General features: G+C 61.7%; 1 protein-coding gene across 26 annotated transcripts in view; it reads left to right on the top strand.

Moving 5' to 3' along the window:
• Positions 1-22,076, top strand: part of TNK2 (tyrosine kinase non receptor 2) — a 42,380-nt gene that overhangs the window by 9,919 nt on the left and 10,385 nt on the right. For 4 of the 26 annotated variants that reach the window (XM_070072274.1, XM_070072285.1, XM_070072276.1 and 1 more), the window contains exons 1-8: positions 12,302-12,480; positions 13,155-13,225; positions 14,949-15,170; positions 15,988-16,140; positions 16,917-17,194; positions 18,436-18,562; positions 18,882-19,028; positions 19,112-19,206. In XM_070072274.1, coding sequence (XP_069928375.1) covers positions 12,318-12,480; positions 13,155-13,225; positions 14,949-15,170; positions 15,988-16,140; positions 16,917-17,194; positions 18,436-18,562; positions 18,882-19,028; positions 19,112-19,206 — 1,256 coding nt within the window. In that variant the 5' untranslated portion in view covers positions 12,302-12,317. Of the gene's footprint in view, positions 1-4,960; positions 6,445-6,844; positions 7,151-9,225; positions 9,567-12,299; positions 12,481-13,154; positions 13,226-14,915; positions 15,171-15,987; positions 16,141-16,916; positions 17,195-18,435; positions 18,563-18,881; positions 19,029-19,111; positions 19,207-22,076 lie in introns of those variants that run through there. The other 22 variants (XM_070072273.1, XM_070072290.1, XM_070072281.1 and 19 more) reach the window with 13 other exon arrangements.

The following is a 22,076-nucleotide window of genomic DNA, read 5'->3' as shown; positions in this document are numbered from 1 at the left end:
ATGAGTTGCTGGGGTCCTGCAGCAGGCCGTGCTGTTGGCTGTCACCTTGCTGAGGCTGTTGCGCTGCAGGACCCACAGCTGTCTGCGCCCCCACCCCACCCTGGGCTGCCTCAGGGCCTCCCCCACCACCCCAGCTTCCCTAGCCTCTGGGTCAGATCGCCTGTCTCCTGAGAGAGGAGTGTGACTGAGTGGTGGGTGCTGAGGCCACGCCAGCCTGACACTCATCCCCTGGTTGATGGCTTCGCTGAGCCGGAGCTCTAGGTTAGAAGTTGCTGGAGGAACTTCCTGCACTGCCTTTTAGGTTGCAGGGTCAAGTCGTTCAAAATGCTGTGTCATGGATGACCTTTTTATTATTATTATTTAAAGTTTTATTTATTTGATGTGAAAGAATTAGAGAGATTTTCCATCTGCTGCTTCACTGTCCAAATGTCCACAACATCCAGGACTGGGCCAGGCTGAAGCCAGCAGCGTCTTCTGGGTCTCCCACGCAGGTTTACGGCCCCAAGCGCTTGGGCCATCTTCCACTGCTTTCCCAGGTGCATTAGCAGAGACCTGGATCGGAAGCAGAGTCACTGGGACTCGAACCATCACCTCTATGGGATGCCGGTGCTGCAGACTGTGGCTTAACCCTCTGTGTCACAGGGTCAACCCCTTGGATGAACTCTTGGTCCAGTTGTACCCCATGTGTTGCCTGCATGAGATAATCCACATTTCATGTGCTAAAGTTTTGAAGTCTGAATATTTATTTTATCTATTTGAAAGGCATAGTGACAGAGGGAGAGAGAGAGCAGCTGGGGGTGGGCCAGGCTGAAGCGAGAAGCCAGAAAATCCATCCAGGTCTCCCACATGGGCGGTAGGGACCCAAGTACTTGGGTCATCTCCTGCTTTCCCAGGCCTTTAGGGAGCTGGGTGGAAAGCAGAGCCCCAGTATGGATGCCGGCGTGCAGGCAGAGGCTTAACCCTCCCTGCACCACAGCACTGGCCCTGCGGTCTAGATGTTTAGAAGGCAGGAAAGGTAAGCGTGAGATTCTAACAAGGAAAAAATTCCCAGTATGAATTTCTTGGGTTACCAGTATAACGATTCCTCCACGCACTGACATGAAAGTCAGCAGGCCTGGGAACCCGTGCTCAGGGCCACGAGGAAGGCGCCTTCAGAGTGGTCCCTGCCAGGAGAGGGGGTCTGAGAACAGGGCTGCTCTGGCCAGGACGGATGCTCTCGGGACCCATTGGGAGACTAGGCAAGCTCCCAGGGCGTCCCATGCGCAGCGGGAGGAAGAACCACAGCCTCAGAGCATGGAGAAGACCCTCGCGTCTCAGACTGTGGGCCCTGGGCCAGAGGCAGCAGCACATGGGAGCCTGTAGGGCCCCGCCCCGACCTGCGGGATCAGAATCTGCCTTTTAATAAGATCCACAGCTGATTGGCATGTGCACTGCGGTCCGTGCCACAGTGGCCTGCGCCTCACAGATCCCTGCAGGAAATAGGTCTGAGCCCCTGCTCTGGGCCAGACTTTGCTGGGGAGGGTATCTGCTGAGAGTTTGTGCCTGCTGTTGTATTTAGAAATTTTGGTTTCCCCCATTTAGAAAATAATAACCTTGGTTCTTACTTTGTGGACAAAGCCTCTCACTGCCCCAAGGGTAGTAATGAGTTGCCAGTCTGAATTTTTTTTTCTGCAGCATCTGTTTCCTGTGTGTTACCCCCTCTCCCATGTTGGAGGCTTTCACTTCCTGGGCGGGGATCTGGTACTTGCTGTGTGCTCTTGGTGGGGGGAGGCGGGACTGCAGCACAGGGCGGTGGCCTTGTTGACTGAGCTGTGTGTGGTGCCTGGAGGGGACCATCTGTTGGCAACCCGGAGGGCGAGCATCTTGACATCTTTCTTGGCCTGGCCCTGTCCCCGGGAAGACACCTTCTGTCCCCTGCCAGGGGTGGAGGCCTGGTTCAGTGTCTTGGCAGCAGGTAGAGAAGGGGACCTGCTGTGTGTGGCACCCCCTACCTGCTGGCTCAGCCTTCGTCGGGGTTTAAGGGGGGGGTCTCCTAGTGGCTTGTGTCAAGGGAGTCTGAGGGCTTTCGGCTCCTTAAATACCATTTCCTTCTCTGCGTCTCAGCATTTTTAGCATCTCCCTCCTGGCACACCCCTCCTCCTTCCAGTGGCTTCTGGGGCTGCAGGTGCCTGGGCCTTTGGAGGCTTCTGTGGACTGGGCTGGGCACTGTGGCCTTGAGGCTCCCTTGTGCCCAGCCCGGCTGCTTTCCTGCTTCCCAGGGTCACTCGTGGCCGTCTCCTCTGCTGTTCTCCCATCCCTTGGTGCCGACGTCATTCAGAGCTCCTTCCCCGTGGTAAGGTTTGGGAAGGAGTGGGATGACGTGCGTGGCGGGGGGTGGTGGTGGTCCCTAGCCCCTCATTAACCTCCCCCATCTGCAGAATCCATGGATTCACGAAGCATCAGCAAAGGACAGGGCGTTTCATGCGTCTCCCGTGGGCCCTCAGCTCTGCCCTCCGCGGCCCGCACCCTGGAGCCAGTGTGCGGTTGTATAAGGACCGAATCCTGGCTTCTGCTTCTCTCTGGGTGAGCCTAGTCCCTCCTCCAGGGCCTCGCCTAGGGTAGTAGGGATGATCTGTAGTCAGTGGAGACACAGCTCAGCCCTGGGCTAGCCGAGGGGGCCTTTTGGAGGCTGCAGACCCTGGCATTCGCCCTCTCATGTTTCATGGGAACCCCTAGCACAGGGACACAGTAGTGCCCAGTGGATGGCTGGAGACGGGGGAGGGAGGGGCAGGATGGGTGGGCTGGCCCCTCTTGCCAGCAGCCATACCTCTTGGGAGCCCCCACAGGGACTGCACTGTCTGTGTCCCCTGCATTCCATGTCACCTGATGAGGGCACCCCCGCCCCTGCCCTGGGGTCTGCATTTCCTGAGGCAGCTTCTTCATGCCTTGGGCCAGGCAAGCCCCTCTGAGAGTCTCGGGTCCTTCGCGGGTCCAACCGCAGGCAGAGCCCAGCGGGAAGTAAGCTGGCCATCCTGAGCCCCTGGTGTTTCTCACCGACTCTCCAGGGGCCCCTGCCTGCTCTGGGCTGCATGTTCCTCTGGCTTTGGTGTAGACGTGGACCCAAGGGGGTGAGCTTCAGCATCTTGCAGAGTAAACGTTCTACAGCTCCCAGCTCTGGCTTCTCCTCTCCTCCTTTGCCCACCCCATCTCCAGGGCCCAACAATAGGCCCCTTCAGTGCTGGGCTCTTGCTGAGGGGGAGGGGGAGGCTGACCAGCTGGGTGGCTCTGCCCAGCCCTGGAAGAGCTCCGGGAGCCATCGTCCCTTCCCTGGAGTCCCTGTGGGGCCCTGGGCGGGATGACAGGGAGAGGCAGCTCTCTGCAGGTCGCAGCTTCCCAGCCCTGGCACCAGGCAGGCGTGGTGAGCGTGGGCTCCAGACCATGATGGCTGCAGGGAGTCATCCTCTGTCACGTGCTGCTGGTGGCGGGGTGGGGGTGCTCCAGGCACATGCCGGGACTCCGAGGGTCAGGGGCTTCAGCTGGCAGGGCAGGAACAGCCAGCCGCACAGTCCTTGCGAGATGCATTTGCTGGGGAGCGGAGGGCAGGCCGTGCCGCTGTGTGCAGTCACGTTCCCGTCCTGCTGTCGGAGCTGCAGGGATGGGGCCCGGGAGAGTCCCTGTGTCTGGTGTGTCTGCATCTGCCTCTGCACCCTGCTTCTCAGCCTGGCTTTGTCCTGTCCCCGACCTCTGTCCCTGTGAGGCCCGACAAGCCCAGGCCTGCTTCCTGTGGGTGTCAGTGGTGTCCAGTGGCTGTGCCTGCGCCGCCCGATGACAAGGTACCCGGCTCTCCTGCTCTCCTGCTGCACCCGCCAGGTTGTGGCAGGGTGTGAAACGGTGGGAGCACACTAGCTTAGTGGCGGTAAGGAGACTGAGAGCCCCTCTTCCCGGGAAGGTGGCTGTTTCCGGAATTAACTATGAGGCGGGGTGGGGGTCGGGGCGGGTAAGTTGCACAGGGAGGAGGGCAGCCAGGTGGGGAGGTGTGCAGCCGCTGCCCCCAGGAAGAGAGGCCTGCTGCCTTGCTCCAGGGCCTGTCACCAAGGCTGAAGTCTTCGCTGCAAGCTCTCCACTTGCTGGGTCTCTTGCCTTCAAGGTGATGGATGTGCGAGCCACATGGAGGAGCATTCTATTCTGTAGGAATAACAGGCTACAGCAAAGGCCACATTCTAAGGATTGGAGCATGGTGGATAATTTAAAATTGTTTATATGTTTGGCTGCCTTTTTTTTAAACATATACTATAAATAATAGTAATATAATATACTATAGTAATAATAGTATAAATATAGTATAGTAATAGAATAGTAATATAAACAGTGTTTATATTACTGTTTTCAGTAGGAAATGAGAAAAGATGGTATTTGGTTTGGGGGTCTTGAGGGGTGTGTAGGAGTTTATCGCATAGACAGAGGAATGTTACAAACAAATGAAAGAAGTCGGCATGTGTCTGGAAGAGCAGACGTTTGAGAAGAGTGGGTGGAGAAACAGGCACGAGTGGGTCTCTGAAGAACCTTGCAGCCAGCAGGGCTCTGCCTGGGGAGCAGTTACTGAGGGGGCATGGGCAGAAGAGGCGGGAGGCCTGCTGTGTGCAGATGTCAGACTGGAGGGCAGCCAGGTGCTGCCTGGGCTCCACGTCCTGGGCTCAGTGTCCTGGTCCTTGTCGTGCCGAGGCCTCCTAACTGCTGCATGAAGCACATCCCTTGTATCCCCTGCCATTGAGCAAATCGAGGTTAAGTGATTTGCTCAAACCCTGCCCAAGCAGAGAATGCGGAGCCAAGATTCCAGCTCAGGTCTGCCTGGCTCCTGATCCCGATGATAGAGATGGGAGGAATACCTGGGAGGCTGGCAGCCACGATTTTGCAGCACACCTGGGGGTGGGGGTGAGGGAGGGTAGAGGGATGAGGCGGAGTCGTAGGTTGGGAGGCGGGGCATGTGGTGCGTGGGTCCCAGCCTGGGTTGGCCAGTGATGTTTTCAGTCAGGACATAGGGGCAGGGATTAGCAGGGCTTAAGGGGATGATGCTGAGCTGTTTGGACACGCAGCTGCCGGCGCATGCGCAGCCTCCTGGTGGAGTTGCCCGGTAGCTAACCATCTGTAGGGATGGAGAGAACAGTGGTGGCAGTAGGAGCCCTGGAGCAGAGGCGCCCCTGGGGAGCGCAGCATCCTTCCAGTAGAGGACACGGGAGTTCAGCACCCTCAGGAAGAGTGAAGAGGCTGCACGCCGGGCTTGGTCCTTGGGCCCAGCACCACCTGCAGACACACACAGTCTCAGGGGCCAGGCGGGGTGGGGGCCCTGGTGTTCCGTAGATGGAGAGGGTGTGGACAGCCATGGTGTGTGTCTGAATCACTCCTTTTCCCTTGGCCCCGAGCCAGCCTCCTTCCCAGACCAGCCTGATGTCAGATCAGGCTGACCTGAACGTGCAGGGCTGCCTGGTGTCCCTCCTTGTGGGATGAGATAAGGGGAGCCAGCCTGGCCTTGCTGCAGAAACTGGAGCCCTGCACCGCAAAGGAAGGGGCAGGAGGGCCGCCTGTGCAGGGGGCTGACCTGACCGGCTAAGGCTGGGGGAGGAATCTTCAGCCTCCCCCCCGCCCCCCACCCCAGTGTGCTGTTTTCCTCCAGGGCTCGGAGAAGAGGAAGAGGTGGGAGAGGGCCAGCTCTGAGGTGGGGGTGGGTGGGTGGTGGCGTGTATTCCCGAGAATACGGTAGATTGTTTTGGAAAATTTTTCTTGGCTGGAAATTGCATGTCCTGTCTGCTCCTTGGTGTGGATCTGTCACTTCACGGATGCTGTTGGGGAGACCGGGGAAAGGGCGGTAGACAGCGGGGCAGGCTGGTCCCCGGCCACAATGTGGGGCACGGGAAGACCAAGGGATGCCCCCAACCCCTAGACCTGGTGGCTCTGGTACTCCAGGGTGGTGCTGCGAGATGGCGTGTACAGGGGGTGGAGCGGGGAGGAATGGTTTGGCTCAGACCTTGGGCCCTGCCTTCTCCACAGCCCTCTGCACTTGGGGTCCCTGCAGCTACTCCAGCGATGCCTTTCTGCTGCAGCTACCTTACTCCTGCCTGGCAGAGTCACCCCTACCCCTGGGGCTTCCCCCGGCGGCGAGGATGGGACTGGGTGGGAGTGAGCCCCGTGGGAACGCACCAGGGCCCTCCTGGGGTCTGTCTCCTCCACCTTGCACCTGAGCAGGGAGAGGAGTCTCCATCTTCTGCCTCAACCCTACGCTCAGCCCTAAATACCTGGTAGGAAAGAGTCAGTGGATGCTTCAGATGCCATGCCAGTGAGAGGGTGTGTGTGAGACGCCCCGGGGCCAGGACGGAGAGGAGGAGCCTGGGCAGGTGGGCTCCGCAGAGCCGGGTGCGGCGTCCTGAGGGGGCTCGTGCAGGAGCGGCTCGGCCGCCAGAACCTCGCAAGGTCAGAGTCAGACCCCGACCCTGGCCCGCGCGCTCCGTGGCGCAGCTGCGGCCGGTTTGTGGGGCGGAGATGTCAAGGCCCGGCTGAGGGCGGGGCGGGCCGGGTCTGCTCCCGTGGGAGCGTGGCGGCGGCGGCTGGGTGAGGGCTGGGCTCGGGGACGCGCGCCGAGGAGCCGGGCAGGTGGGCGCTGCGCATTCTCGGAGTTAAGGGGAAGCTGCGGCAGGTGGAGGGGTGGGCCTGGAAGGTCGGGTCTGGTGCAGTTGAGACGGAGGCTTCCCTTCCTGGGCATTCGTTTGGGAGCATTCGATTCGCCAGGAACCTCGTCGGTGGCCATGGAACCCTGGGGTCCCGCGCGCAGGCCAAGGTCGAGGTAGCCGTGGTCCCGGGGCGGCGGAGTGGACCCCCGCCAGTAGCGCGGCGAGGCCCCGCGGGGTTGGGGCGGGGCTCCGGGAGAGGCCGCGAGCAAGGCCGCCCTGCGGTGCGGGCCAGGATGCGGCCGCCCTGGCGGGCGAGGCGCTGCGGCCGCCCTGCCCTCCTCCGGGAGGATGCTCGAGGCCCGGCCCCTCAGGACGCAGGGCAGTGACGCCGCCGCCGGGGCCGCAGGAGGGGCGGGGGCTGCGGGCGGGCGTCCGGGACGCCGGGAGTCGGCTCCATGGGGGAGCGATCTGCTTACCAGCGCCTGGCCGGGAGCGAGGAGGGCCGGCAGGTAATGCGTGAGGCTGGGGGATAGCCAGGTACCGCCGGCTGCCAGCGGCCTGCTGACATCCCTGCCCTCTGCAGAGCTTGTCAGGGACAAGAGGTCTGCGCTGCTGGGTCCCGGCTCCAGGGGCTGGGGCGAGGTGTGGGCTTGTGAGCGTGTGTCAGGGCCGGGGTCGCGGCGCTGGTGGCGAGTTCCCTATGCCGGCATCTGCCTCCGTGCCCTTGAGTCCTCTGGGATCCAGATCCTCTGCTTTCCAGGCTTCAGTGCGCTGTGGGAGCCTAGGGTAGCACTGCTAGGATTTTTACTCCGACTTTAAGGGCACTGAGGCTCTGCGTCCTGGACAATCCCAGCCACTGGCCAGTTGAATATGCATACGAAGCCAAGCATCCTTGTTTGCTCTGGGAAATATGGTCACCGGATTGATTTATGGGGCCGTTTCCTTTCCCCTGGGAGAGCCAGCTCTTTCTCTCATGGCCAGCAGAGGGCAGTGGCTGACAGGAGGAAGGGGAGCTGAGCCAGAAAGGTGGGGGCTATTTGCTTGGGCTGGGGGAAAGAGCCTGTCTGTCTGCTCGCTCTCTGTCTCTCTGAGACACATGCACACACAAGTTTACTTCCTGCAGCAGGCTTGCTGCTCGTGCTGCTGCTAGGGCTTGTTCTTAGCAGACATCCAAGAGATGGGTCGCCACTGGGGCCAGGTGGATTGGAGCCTGCACTCCTGGGAGTTTTTCACCTGGCTGTACTGCTAGGCTTCTCCAGGGTGGTGCCTGACAGGGTGCTAGGGGCAGGCCTCTGTGGCCAAGGGCATGATGTGTCAGGGTTCAGGGAGCAGTCAGCTCCAGTGTGACTTTGGCCTGACCTCATCTTGTCTGTTGGCCCTGACCTCAGTTGCAGGCTGGTTATTCACTTGTTCTGAGAAGAGGCTGCACCTGGCTCTCTCTGCAAGCTTTGGGTGTGTGGGAGGGATGGGGGATGGTGAAGAGGGCCTGGCTGATGAGAGAGACCCCCTGCCTCCCCCCTGGTCAGACCAGGAAACGGCTGTCCCCTCAGGGAGATCCAACACTGGGGGAGAAGCCCCAGGATGCCGACTCCCCCAAAACACTGGCTCCAGCTGCCTGGCCCACCAGCCAGCTGGGGTTCCCTGAGCTGGTGGCCAGCTGGACGGGGACAAGAGAGCAGTGTGTAAGAAAACAGGGGCATCCGAGGCCTGGCCGGGGAAGCTAGGGGAGCCAGAGACAGTTTCCTGCAGCTGTCAGGTGTGCCTGGGGGCCCACAGTGAGGGTGGTGTGAGAGCAGCTGGCGCCCTTGAGGAGGGGCAGAGGGATCATTTGTCAGCTCCAGGAACGTGGGGGGCCCATGGGGATGTGGTGGAGCCTCTGCAGCCCCTCGTTGTCTGGGTGGTGGGGGTACTGCTAGGAGACATCCCACTGCTTGGGGTCCTGCAGCAGCTCTGGGGTGGGGTTGTCCCAGCAGGGGTCTTGTGTCATGTTTTGAGGGGTTCTGGACCTTGGCCAGCTCATCTGGGGGAGGAGGCACCCTGGATGTCGTGGGCAGCAGACAAGGCAATCCCAGGGGAGGGGGCGGAGTGCCTCACCCCCACCCCACCCTTGCTCTTGGCTGGGCTGCCCCACTCTGGCAGGCTGCCGGCCTCCTATTTCCGTCGGGCACCAGGGTAACAGGGCCACATGAGGGTCTGAGCCAGGAGACACCCAGCCAAGACTGGGGTGGGGGAGGGGGAGGGTCCAGGAGAGTGTCTGGGATCCAAGCCCCCACGGCCCCAGACAAGCCCATCCGGGGGCCTGCAGTCCCTCTCTGTACATGCTGTTTGATTCACATAGCCCGGCCCCCAGCCCCAGAATCCCAGGAGTTGTCCACAAGTGTGAAGTCTGCAGTGGAAGCCGGAGACAGGGGGCCTTGTGTGTAGGGAGGCAGGGGGCCAGCGCGGGCGGCTGGGAGGAAGAGTCCCCCGTTCCTGCCGCCTTCTTGGCAGAGATTCAGAAAGGTCCTTTTTCAGCCAGTGTCAGAGCTGCTCGGCTGGGGAGGGCGGGCGGGAGGGCGGGAGGACAGTCGGGTGGGGGAGCCAGGGAGTAGGGCTGGAGCTGTGACCAGTGCACTGAGGAGAAGACAGCAGCAGGAGGAGGACCCAGGCTGCAGCCAGCCAGGAGGAGGGCCAGGCCGGGCTGTGGCCACCCAGTGGGCTTGCAGCAGAGCCGAGGGGCCCGGCCCGCTCCTCTGCCCTCCCCCAGTGCGGGGCTTGGGGGACCCCTGGCCAGCTCAGGAGCTGCTGCTCACCCACTCCCCTGGGCAAGATTCGCAGGGACCCGCTCAGGGGGTCCCCTGGGTGGCGATGCCAGCGGCTCGGCGGTTCCCCGGCCTCGAGCTCTCCTTCCCGCTCCTGGCCAGACTGCGACGACGTCTGTACACAGTGAGTGGGGGCTGGGGCTGGGTCGGCTCCTCCGTGCCTGCACTTCACCTAGGGGCAGGGGTTGGGCCCGTCGGGGGCCGAGGAACGGGTCTGCGTGGCCTCCCCTCTGGTCTCTGCATAGGTACTTGTGCCAGGTGTATTGCATGCTGGCCACAGAGCTGCATGTGTCAGACACAGGTGTGCAAACGCTGTGCTGGGGGCCAGGCACGCTGCTGTGCTTCACAAAGGGACCCTTGGGCTGGAGGGGGAGCTGGCCAGGGGGAGGGGGCCTATCCAGGGTCGCCCTGGGCTGAGCAGGAGCCACGGGACTGGAGTCCTGACTCCTTTCTCCACACCAGGCTCTTTGCGTTCTTCCCAGCCTTCCCCCACACTCCTTGCACAGAGCGGCCCTGTTCCCGGGGTGGGGAGCAGGGAGGGGCCCTGTTCCCTGGGCTGGGGGGCAGGGAGGGGCGTGTGAGGGAGAGGGTGCGGGCTGCTGTGCTTGCTAAGTAGCTTTGGGGAGGAGGGTCAGGATGAGGGGTCTGGAACCCTGGGACTTGGGAGAGGGTGCAGAGGGAAGAGAAGGGGACCCCAGACTCTTTGCCCTGCAGGGGGCTCGAAGCTGAGCTGGGCAGTGGGGCCGGGGCAGGGAGGGTAGCAGTGCCGGCCGGCTTCCCCGGTGCACCTGTGGGCTTCCCTCTGGAAAGCACTTGCGTCCCACACCCCCTCTGTAAGCAGATGAGCTCGTGGAGTGCGAGTGAGTCAGGACCGCTGAAAGCTTAGAGCTGTGCCCGGCAGCGCGCGAGTGTGCTTGGAGCATTAGGTGGTGTTTTTACTGTGACTCTTCTGAAATAAAATTAATACAAGTTGAATCCGTTAACTCTGCGTGTGCAGCTGTAGTGAGACAGCATAATGCCAGCTTAGATGCAAAGGAGACGTGGAAGCAGTGGACAGTGTTTTGTGTGTTCTGATGTGTGAGCGATGGAGTGAGCTGCCAGTGGTGGGAACAGTTTCCGGGAAGCAGGGCTTCTACCATTGCTGGCTGGCAGGAGTTTGGAAATCAGGCCGGGTTGTCTTCACTTTCCAAATAGTGGACTTCCACTGTGTTGTGAATACAACTCCACTTTCTCCTCCGTTTACCCTGTGGGTCTGGGAAAATTCAGTGTTTATTGAAGCTGCCAAAGTGCTTTCTTGTTCTTGTGTCAAGTGGGATTGGGTTGTGGGTTTGGGTGATTGTTAACGATTTCACCTGCATGAATTTCAGTGGTGGGGGATTTGGGACAGTATGAGACTGTCCTGTGCATTGCGGGATAACTCGTGGTGTTCCCCATCTCCCACACACAGTGAGTGATAGCCAGAGCTGGCCTCCCTCCCCCACCTGGAACCATCCAAATAATGGATGACAGCTTTAAGTTTGGAAGCTACCGGCCGTCCCAGCTGCCTGGCCCAGTAGCCTCGGTGGACGAGCCAGGGTTTGAACTGAGGGCTCCTCATTCCTCTTTGTCACTCTGTGCTGCCCTGAGTGGCCTGGAAAAGTCTGAGCTGCCGGCACTGTGCTGGCAGGACCACTGGGAAGTGTGGGGGTGTGGGCTGCTAGGGCCTGCTTCTTCTAGAGCTGGAGATGAGGCAGCCCCCCAACCCCAGGGGGGCACGGGGAAGGGGTCAGGCCCTTGGCTTTGAAGGGGTCAGCCGCTTCTCTCTGTGGGTCTGGGAGAGTGTGGGTCAGAGGTCACTTTGGCAGCGGACTGTGGCCTGCAGTTGTGTTTTGTTTGACCAATACGTGTGTGTGTGTGTGTGTGTGTGTGTGTGAAACTTGAACTAGTTGATGCTGTCTAAATGTCTGGAGAGAGGCATCATGTTAAGTGAAAACAAGGAGTAGAAGGGTGTGGGCGTGGGTGGTGTGAATATTTACATGGCAACATGAAGCCTGAAAGGGGACGTATGGGACATTACTGGCAGCCGGCTTCGGCTTCGGGGATAGGTGCAGTAGGGGAGGTCGTGAAACCTCAGTGTTTTCCCATATGCATATATCACTTCCATAAAAGAGCTTTAATAGTGGGATTTCATCTGCAAATTCAGAGTGCTGGTGTTTCTTTAAGAAGCTGAAAGCTTTGGCAACAGCCCTGCAGTGACTCCTGACAACCAGGACAACCAGCCGTGGACAGGAGCTGAGCTCCCCACTGACTGGGGTGTCTGCAAACCCGCCCAGGGCTGTGCACTTGCTGTGGCACTTGGGTGGGGGCCTGAGGCAGGGTTCGGATTGGCGGGAGAGGCCCCAGTGACATTAGGCATCGGAGGAACTTAGCTTAGGGTGCATCTGGGCCCCAGATCTCCAGGTGGGATCCATCAGATAATGGAACCTGAAAGATTCCATTCAAACGGAAGGAGCAGGAACGCTCATCGTTTCCTGGAGAAACCCTGGGTGGTTTTGATCCCATTTCAGTTCCATGGGCCTGTGACCCAGTGAGCATGCTGAGCCCAGAGGGGCTGATCTCGGGTCACTCGGGCACAGAGCCCAGATTTGGAACCAAGTAGGACTCTGGCTCCGGGGCCAGGGCTGTCTCTCGGTTGCCCTGCCTCTGCCCTTTCTTGCTGGTGGGGCCGTGGGGCTGGGGTGCACCGTTGTTTGGGGAGTAGAAAAGTGGCGGGAGCCGATGCAGGCTGCCCCGTGGTGGGAGGCAGGTGGCCCTCGGCACTGACAGGCAGGCCTCCCTGCCGTCCGTTGGTCGCTGAGCCATTCTCCCCTTCCCCCAGAGGCTGGGGAGCAGCAGCATGCAGCCCGAGGAGGGCACAGGCTGGCTGCTGGAGCTGCTGTCGGAGGTGCAGCTGCAACAGTACTTCCTGCGGCTCCGCGACGACCTCAATGTCACCCGCCTGTCCCACTTTGAGTATGTCAAGAATGAGGACCTGGAGAAGATTGGCATGGGCCGGCCTGGTAGGTGGGACGTCGGCCTTGCTGGCTGCTCCGCATAGCACTGGGGAGGTGGCGGGGAGGGCTGGGAGGGCCCCAGGGGTGCCACACGCCGAGGTGCAGGTGCACTGCCTTAGGTAGAGCCCTGGCTCCCCAGGATGCCCCGCGTGCCCCTGTTTGTTCTATCATTTGTCGGGGGCACTTCCGCGATCTCCCACTTGTGCAAGTTCCCGGTGCCCAGAGCTCTGGATGGAGATGGATGCTGACCTCTGTCTGCCTCCCCTAAAGATCTACTCTGAGTCGAACTCACATCTCCCTTCAGATTTATCCTCAGAGAGTGGCTGTGGCATATGGAAGTCACGGTGTTCTCTGCAGAACGTCAGAACTTACCAGTGCATTCAGCCTGAAAGAAATGGCTAAATAGTCATAGGCAGTGGGCAGCTGGGACAGGAGCCCTTGCACATGTGGGACGCTGGCCCCGCTTTGATTCTGGCCCCCCCCCCCCCCGAGTATTGGGAGACAACCGCTACTGCTTGGTGTTGGGGGGTAAGCGGCCCCATCTGTTTTGAGACCACTGCCTAGCGGAGACCATGAGGCCCTGGTTACTTGGGCCTCCTAGTGTGGTGGGACCAAGGATGCCCGGGGCGTGGTGCTGGGAGCTTCCTCAGCAGCCCTGGGTTCTCCTTCCCTCCCTGCAGGCCAGCGGCGGCTGTGGGAGGCCGTGAAGAGGAGGAAGGCCCTGTGCAAGCGCAAGTCGTGGATGAGCAAGGTGGGTAGGTGGGGAGCCCTCCCCGATGCCCTGACAGGCTCAGTCGCTCCGTGTTTCCTGGCACTTTGTACAGGCCTCCCTCTGCCTGCGGCTTATCAGGCAGGGCGCTTGTGGAGCCGCTCACCTAAGTGTCTGTCTCCGCCAGAGATGGACACGTGAGCAGCCTGTGTGCGCGCTGAGGGCCCCGCGGAGGAGACAGGGGCTCGTTGACAAGTGCTCCTTCACCCGAGCCGGGCGCTGTCTGAGTGCCGGGGCCCAGGGCCAGCGTGGGGCGGTGGGGCCTGTCTGGATCCAGGGTATCTGCGTTGCTTCCCTCCCCTCCCGCCCGCTGGACCTCTCTGGTCATCCAGCCCTGTTGACAGCTTCCTTTCCCACAGCCGCCCGCCCTTCCCCGCCAGGCCTCATCCTAATTTGGGTCTGTCCTGTAGCGAGTGAGTCCCTGGTTGACTCAGTGGAACTTTGCCCATTGTCTGGAAGACAATGAGAGAGGAAGTGAGCCAGCCAGGGCCTCCCTCTCCACTTCTGGCCTCAGGGCTTGGGCAGAAGCTGGGCAGGGCAGAACAGCTGGACTGGGATTGGGCATCAGAGATTTCCTGGCCATCCCTTGGGATCCTGTGGCCTTTCCTGGGGACACTGTCCTGGTGCCTTGCCCAGGTTTTGGGGAAGGATGAGTGTGTTAGGCAGGTGGAGGTGGGAGAGACGAGCCATGTGGCGTGCTGGGGTATGGGGGGTCTTGGTGGGGCAGTCACCACCCTCCCCAGCCCACAGCCATGTCCTCAGGAAGATGGTGCCGGCCCCATGGCCTGGCTCACCCTACAGGGCCGTGACAGGGGTCCCCCAGGTAAGCGCTGCACTGAACTCACTAGCGTCAGGAATTCTGGTTACTGGGAGGAATGGCGGAAAAGAAACCCTCAAATTTGAGAGGCCTCCTTAGCCCAGGTCTGCCCCCTCCCGCGCCAACTCGGGGGGCTGGGAGGCCCAGACTGAGAAAGGCCCAGGCTTTGGGTGCCCCAGTAGAGGCGTCTACGCCAGGCCAATGGGCTCCTTCCTTCTGTCTCTTGCCCCTTGCCCCCTTGCTTATCCAGCCCAGGCCTCAGATCCCCTCCAGCCCTCTTCCGTCTTTCTCCAGCCCCGGCTCTAGGCGCCACTCCAGAAACCCAGCTGTCTTCCCAGGCTCTCCCCCAGCGAGCCCAAGCTCCATCTGCAGCACACACAACACACACCCTCTTCCAGCCCAGCCTCAGACTAAAATTATCCTCTCCCCTGGGCAGGATGAAGGGCAGCCGGCTCCCTGGGGAGGGCAGAGACAGACAGCGCCAAATGGGCAACCCAGAGAAGGGGCCAGGGCTAAAAATGGACAGGGCGGCGTTCGTGGAGGGCCCCTCGGGCTGCTGCCCGTCTTTGTGGGTTAGGGGCTGGGCGCTGAGCGGGGGAGGGGTGAGGAGGAGACCCAGACCACACGGATGGGTGGGGTCTGTCCGGGCAGCAGGGTGTGGGGCCGCAGCGGCTCCAGGCTGGTTCCGGCACCTTCCCTGACACCGCTCTGAGGCTGTGGGTCCCTGCGTCAGGGTGTAGGGTCTGGAGGGAGTCTGTGCAGCCAGGCTGTCCCCTGGCAGTTTGGCGAAGCAGGGGGGCCAGCCCACCAGCTGGATCAGCGGGCTGGGCCTGAGTGACGGGCCCGGGGGCCCAGGGCTCCATCTGGCCCCTGGCTCTTTCCAAACAGGTGTTCAGTGGAAAGCGGCTGGAGGCCGAGCTCCCTCCTCACCACTCTCAGAGCACCTTCCGGAAGACCTCCCCTACCCCAGCGGGCCCCGCGGGGGAGGGGCCCCTGCAGAGCCTCACCTGCCTCATCGGGGAGAAGGACCTGCGCCTGCTGGAGAAGCTGGGCGACGGCTCCTTCGGCGTGGTGCGCAGGGGCGAGTGGGACGCCCCCTCTGGGAAGACGGTGAGCCCCGCGTCCCGCCCTGCCGGGCACAGCCAGGAAGGTGGCTTGCCCTGCAGTCCCCACTTCGGTTCTCTTAAGCACATTGGTTTCTCTTTTTGATTATGAAGATAATGTGCTTGTTGTAAGACCCTGGGAACTATGTGAAAATTAAGAAAACACATTGCTCGCAATGCTGCCACTCAGAAAACAGAGTTGGCGTTTCTGCCTCCCACCTCCCCTGGTATTTTGCTGGACTCAGTTAAGGTAAAGATCTTGGAGACAACTTTTTCCCCTTGTCCTTGCTTCCTGCGGGACAACGTACATCCACTAAGACAGCTAACCCTGAAGTGGAGCTTGCTTGCCCACCAACCACCGTAGCGTGGCCCAGGCCATGGGTAAGACTGCCCCCCAACCTGCCTCTCCCCCTTCCCCCAGGGGAGCTGCTTTCCTGACTTCTAGCACCATAGATGAGGTGTTTTTTTTTTGTCATAATTTAAGACATCTTTTTCCTTCTACACACAAACACCTAACGTTCCATTGTATTATAAAATCTTCTTATACCATTTTACTACTCTGCCATCACACCAGGCATCTCGTAGCTTACTGTGGCTCCAGGAAGGAGAGGCCAAGCTGGTGGCCCCAGCTGTCCTTGCCCAGCCTGGCCGCAGGCAGAGTGTGCAGCACGGGCACCGGCGACACCTTCACCGCCTGAGGTGTGCCGGCCTGAGGCTGGAGTGGGGGCGGGGGAGGCCAGCCGAGCTGGCAGGGGCGGGGCAGACTGGCTCCGAGTGGGGGTGGGGCGTGAGTCCTGAAGCCCTGCACGTCCCACTCTGAGCAGGTGAGTGTGGCTGTGAAATGCCTGAAGCCGGATGTGCTGAGCCAGCCAGAGGCCATGGATGACTTCATCCGTGAGGTCAACGCCATGCATTCGCTTGACCACCGCAACCTCATTCGTCTCTACGGTGTCGTGCTCACCCCGCCCATGAAGATGGTGAGTGCCCTGGCCCAGGGGAGTCACAGGAGCAGGGTGAGAGGCCTGTAGGCTTTGGGCTCCCGGGTGTGCCCCTCTTCCTGCCTGTGCTGGGGTTGCTTTGTCCACACTGAGGTCAGAGGCCCCCCGCTGATAGTGGTAAAGGGGGCTCATGGGCCTAGCCCTGGGGCTTTCTCTGGGTTGCTAGCACGCATTGGCAGAGTGTTGCACCCATGGGAGGAGTTGGCCCTTAAGTCTAGTTTTTGGAACTTGTTTTTAAAAATTTAACCATTATTTATGTGTTTGCAAGGCAGAGTGACCCAGAGGGAGGGAAAGACAAAGGGAGATCTTCCATCTGCTGGTTCACTCCGTAGGTGGCTGCAATGGCTGGAACTGGGCCAGGAGCCTGGAACTCATCCGGGTCTCCCACGCGGGTGGCAGAGGCTCAGGTCCCTGGGCCATCTTCCTCTGCTTTCCCAGGCACAATAGCAGGGAGTTGGATTGGAAGCAGAGCGGCCAAGTCCTGAACGAGCACTCCAGTATGGGATGCTGGCGTTGCAGGCAGCGGCTTAACAAGCTATACCACATCACTGACCCCAGTGTTTAGAATGTCTAACCCGAGTCTTTTGAGTTCCTTCTCTCTGGGCCTCAGTTTCCCACACTGTGTGGAGGCCAGGAAGCAGCAATGCTCATGGCTCCGCCAGGCCTTCAGGGGGTTCCTGGGGGCCCAGCTCGGGGTGCTGAGAGGGGCTGGGGCTTACCCAGGCGTGTTCCTCCCTCCGTCTCCTTGGCCTCAGGTGACAGAGCTGGCACCTCTGGGATCGTTGCTGGACCGGCTACGTAAGCACCAGGGGCACTTCCTCCTGGGGACCCTGAGCCGCTACGCTGTGCAGGTGGCTGAGGGCATGGGCTACCTGGAGTCCAAGCGCTTTATCCACCGTGACCTGGCTGCCCGCAATCTGCTGTTGGCTACCCGAGATCTGGTCAAGATCGGGGACTTTGGGCTGATGCGAGCACTGCCCCAGAACGATGACCACTACGTCATGCAGGAACATCGCAAGGTGCCCTTTGCCTGGTGAGGGGCAGGCGCTGCCAGCTCACAGGGTCTACACCCAACCCGGGGCCTCCTGCACCCATCACGGCCACGACTCTGTCTGGGCCTGCCCCTGACCGGCCTGGGCCTGGGGTACCCCTCTTGCACAGCCATCCCTTCACCCGTCTGTGTAGTAAATCCTCGAGGTCCCGGGTGCCAGGGTCTGGGTCCCGACCAGACATAGAGACAAGGGGCCTGTTACTCAGTGGGCTAGGAAGAGGCTTCCCAGGGGACTCAACTGTGAAGTTGTCCAGGCAAAGACTAGTTAACGCTCTCTCGTGGTAGAGCCAGGATGGGCCCCGTATTCTACAACCAGGGCTGCTCACCTGCATACTGGGGGGTTATGTGGCACACCACCGTGTCCCCTGTGGGTTGAGATGACCGTGGTCCTCCTGTGCCAGGGGTACTGTCTCCCCGCTTCGGAGTGCAGGGCGCCGGTCCGGCAGCCCTTGTGAGCTAGGTTGCATGGCTCCCCTGTTAGGAGCTCGCTTTATACCCAGGGCGGTACCGTATTTCCTGGAACTTCCCTGTTGACATGGAATAACTGACAGCAGCCTTTTGGTTTGGGGGTAGACTGTAGACTGTAGACCCCTCAAACTTTGTGAAGTGAGCAGCTTGAAGTTCCCTTTTCACGGACAGGGAGGGCGTGCCCTGGAGACTCCCCGGGTCCCCTCCCGTCTGAGCAGCAGGCCGCGCTCAGTCTGGGACACTCCCCCTCGCTCTGTCCCCAACTCCGGACTGCCCCCTCCCAGCTGTAGGCAGTGGTGTCGAGAGGCAGCGTGGGTATATTTGGGTGAAACCAGGATGACTCTTGGCACCCATTTTGGTTGTTCCCCAGGCCCTATGTGAATTTCCCACCCACGCTTTCCTGCTGAAATGGCCCAAATCCCAGAATCCTGTCCCAAGTCTGGGCATTGTGGTCTTCCCACCAGTTAGAGAACAGCCCGCCCGCCCCTGCCCTGCTTCCCGGCTGGGCACTTCACCCTCCTCCTCCCACCCTAGCTGCACGTGAACGAGGGACCTCAGTGCAGGTGGGGTCAGTGCACCTGCACACCGCAGTCAGGAAGTCCCCTCCTGTCCACTCGTCCCTGTCCCCAATACCCGCCGCTGGGCCTGGCTCCAGGCGACAGCAAATGCCTGTGAGACCAGTATTCTGTGTCCGTCAGGGCTCATGCAGGTAGGGGTGCACAGGTGGCCCTTTCTTTGACTCCTGCCTCTGCCAGGTGCGCCCCGGAGAGCCTGAAGACACGCACCTTCTCACACGCCAGCGACACCTGGATGTTCGGGGTGACGTTGTGGGAGATGTTCACGTACGGCCAGGAGCCCTGGATCGGCCTCAACGGCAGTCAGGTAAGGGGGCCGCGCTCTTTGTGGGCGGGTGGGGGTTAATTCCCTCCTTGGCACCCAGTCTGGTCTGGCCTTGCTGGAACTGGCGCTCCTCTCCCTGCCCCAAGTCTGCCTCCAGGTCTCAGGAGGGGCTGACAGACAAGAGGTTGATGGGGGCGGGGAAGAGCTGGGACCTACTGTCGTCTCCTAGCCCTGCCATGGGTGCCAGGCTTCTACTGTGGAGGGCAGGCCTGGTGGCCAGCGGCAGCAGTGGCAGATGCAGCCTGGGCTGCAGGGACCATGGGAGGTGAAGAGCTGAGTGCGCTGCCTGTGCTCCCAACAGATCCTACACAAGATTGACAAGGAAGGGGAGCGCCTGCCGCGGCCCGAGGACTGCCCCCAGGACATCTACAATGTCATGGTCCAGTGCTGGGCTCACAAGCCAGAGGACAGGCCCACGTTTGTGGCCCTGCGTGACTTCCTGCTGGAGGTGAGGGGCCGAGCTGGGGTGTCCAAGTGAGAGGCTGCCCTGGGTCAGTCCCAGGGTGGGCAGTGACCTGTGTCTGCCCCCAGGCCCAGCCCACGGACATGCGAGCCCTGCAGGATTTTGAGGAGCCAGACAAGCTGCACATCCAGATGAATGACGTCATCACCGTCATCGAGGGAAGGTAGGACCGTGCCCTGGCCTGGGAGCCCTCCAAGGACGTGGGCCGGCAGGGCGCGCGCACAGAGGGCACACCGTGGCGGCGACGGGCGGGGTCAGGCCCGAGCACCTGGGGCCGAGGGCACAGATGCTGCCGCTGCTTCGCAGACAGGGTTTTCCCTGTCCCTGCGCCTGCTGTGTGGATCAGGGCTGGGCTGCCAGGTTGGTGAGGAACAGGAAGTGGCCCAGCCTGGCCCCAGGCCACAGCCGAACACTCAGGAGCGCCTGTCATTCCTTCAGGACTCCTGACCGCCCACCTGGCTGCCCTGCAGGACCCTAACACAGCCTGGACCTGCCGGGCCCCACCCTCTTCCTGTCCTTTCCGAGTCCCGAGGCTCCCCTCAGGGCTTCCGGTGGCCTTGGCCTCCCCTGTCCTGTGCCTGGGCCTCCACCTTCACCCCTTTCTTGCGAGTCTCTCCTTGCAAGGCCCTCTCTGTTCCTGCCCTCTGCCCTCCCCTGCCCATGTGCCCAGAGCAGTCTCCGTCTGACAGGCCCAGCGTCCCCTGAGTCACCGCTCTTACCTGCAGCCCCCGCACTGTCAGCACCTGTCCCGGGAAGCCCCGCCCACATGCACCCCACCTTCTGTTATCTGATCCCCTGAGTGTCTGAGGAACTAGTTGGGGCAGGGCAGCCTGGAGGTTCCTCTGGGGGCTGGGTAGCCCAGAGGGCCTGGACCAAGAGTGAGGCAGAGGAAATGCCCTGTGCTGCCCACTCCTCTGGCTGCACCAGGCCAGGCTGGGGGGCAGGAGGCTGCCCCGTCTGTGTGGGTTTCAGGTGGCGGGGAGCCTGTGTGCTGTGCCCCTAGGGTGGAGGAACACACCCTGAGCCCCCCTCTCCAACGTAGTGTCTGGGAGCAGGAATGGCACCCAACAGCCTGCAGGAGGCGGGTTCAGGTAGAGAGTCAGGGATGGCCGGGGAAAGCAGAGAGCTGCTAGGGGGACAGAGACAGGGTGGGGGCAGGGAGGAACAGCTGTGGGTACAGCACACCCCTCAGGGGGCCCTGTGGAGGGGCCTGACAGGGCCTGAGGCCCCAGGTCTGGGCCTGCAACTGTTCCCACCCCCAGGGACTCTGGTAGGTCCTGGTCTTACCACTCCCATCTCTTGCCCTCGGCTGGAGCCTGCCTTCCCCAGAGGAATGACTCAGGAACTTGGTGTGTCTCTGGGGCGTGTGTCTCTGGAGCTGGTGCCCTGGGTCAGCACCGGAAGGAGGCAGGCTGTGGGTGGGGCTGTGGGAGTGGCTCCTCCTCGGAGGCCCCGGCCCTGCCGGTCCAGCCACAGGCTCCGGTTGACCCCAGCTGCTGGCTCCAACACCGGGCTGCTGCCCCTGACGGTTGGACCCACAGGGCTCCTCATCCTGGGCCGCCAGCCCTGACTGGGACCTCAGTCCTGCCCCCAGTCCCTGGAGCTGCTCAGGAGGTGGGAGGTGAGGGGCGGATGGACGGGAGGTGAGGGGTGGGCATCCTGGCAGCCGGTGAGGCTGGGGAGTGGGTCTGCGCGTGTGCGCGGTCCCTGAGTGTCCGTGTCTCTGTCGGCCTGCGCGTGCCTCCTTGTGTGCACGGTCCCTGAGTGTCCGTGTCTCTGTCGGCCTGCGTGTGCCTCCTTGTGTGCGCGGTCCCTGAGTGTCTCCATGTCTGTCGGCCTGCGCGTGCCTGTGTGGGCTCCCTCTGTCTCACTGCCTCCTTCTCCATGCTATCCTCCTCCTTGCTGAAACTGTCTGCTGGCCCCAGCTCTGGAGTTCCCCGGCCCAGCTGTGCCTGATCCCGAGGTCCCAGCGCTTCTCAGGCACTGGGCAGCCAGGAGGCTGAGCTTAGGAAGCTGCCCAGGCTCAGAGGGACGGGGGTGGCGGGGCTTCCACAGAGGGTCCGGCCAGGAGCAGGCAGTCTTCACCTTGCGCTTCCCCAGAACTGACCCTGCCATCCGTCTGGAAGGCCTGGGCTTGGTCCTGGAGCCCCTGCCTCCTGAGGTAGGGAGGCGAGGTCAGCAACCAGTACCTGAATGATCCCTCAAGGCGGGGGGACGGCCACGGAGAAGGGGGCAGGAGGGGTGTGTGTCGTGAGCTGAGGCCACGTTGTTCGGCCATTTCTGGAGTACTTGTGGCCAGGGCAGGGACAGGGTCCGACAGGTGCGGAGCTGGGGCAGCCTCCGGCCTTCCTTGGCCCAGGCCCAGCTTTCCAGTCTTGTCTGCCCCAGGAGCTCGGCCAGGAGGCCCAAGGGCAGCAGCAAGTGGGGAGATTGCGCTGGAGGTGCCGTTGGCCTCTGCTCGGCGCTGTGGATGGCAGGCCTGGTGCTCCCCGCGCCACCAAGGCTCTGGGGCGCGCAGGGCAGGAAGAGAGGGTGCGGCTGGAGCAGGCTGGGCTGGAAGGGACGGCTGCCCAGGGGGTGGGGGCAGTGAGATGCCGCACCGGCTGCCTGCAAAGTTCCTTTTGAGGTGTGTGTTGCTTCTGAGGGGCTGGGATGCACCTCGGGGGCCTCTCTCCTTTACACAGCCTCTGTACCCCGACTCTCCTGCCCCCAGGAGCAAGCGTGCGTCTGAGAGGCGGTGCTGGGACTGACCGACAGCCACCCTGGGGTCCCTGGTCTCCGTCAGACCTCTGCTCATCCCTTGCCCTCTGCAGAGGGGGTCCAGAAGGAGGCTTCTGTGACAGAAGCTGGGCTGAGCCGGCAAGGGCAGTGGGGCGGAGGGAGTGGCCCCGGCCCGACCTGGCCTTGGACGGGAGTCTATTCTACTCGGAACAGCGGCTCCGCCTCAGCCACGGCTCTCTCCCGAGTTAATGAGCACCTCTGCAGAGGTGTGGGGAGCAGAGTCCAGCGTCCAGCCCTGGGGTGGAGGGACCG

This window comes from Oryctolagus cuniculus, chromosome 4, assembly GCF_964237555.1.
Source record: "Oryctolagus cuniculus chromosome 4, mOryCun1.1, whole genome shotgun sequence".
Taxonomy (NCBI): Eukaryota; Metazoa; Chordata; class Mammalia; order Lagomorpha; family Leporidae; genus Oryctolagus; species Oryctolagus cuniculus.
This window is presented reverse-complemented; position numbering and strand designations above follow the sequence as displayed.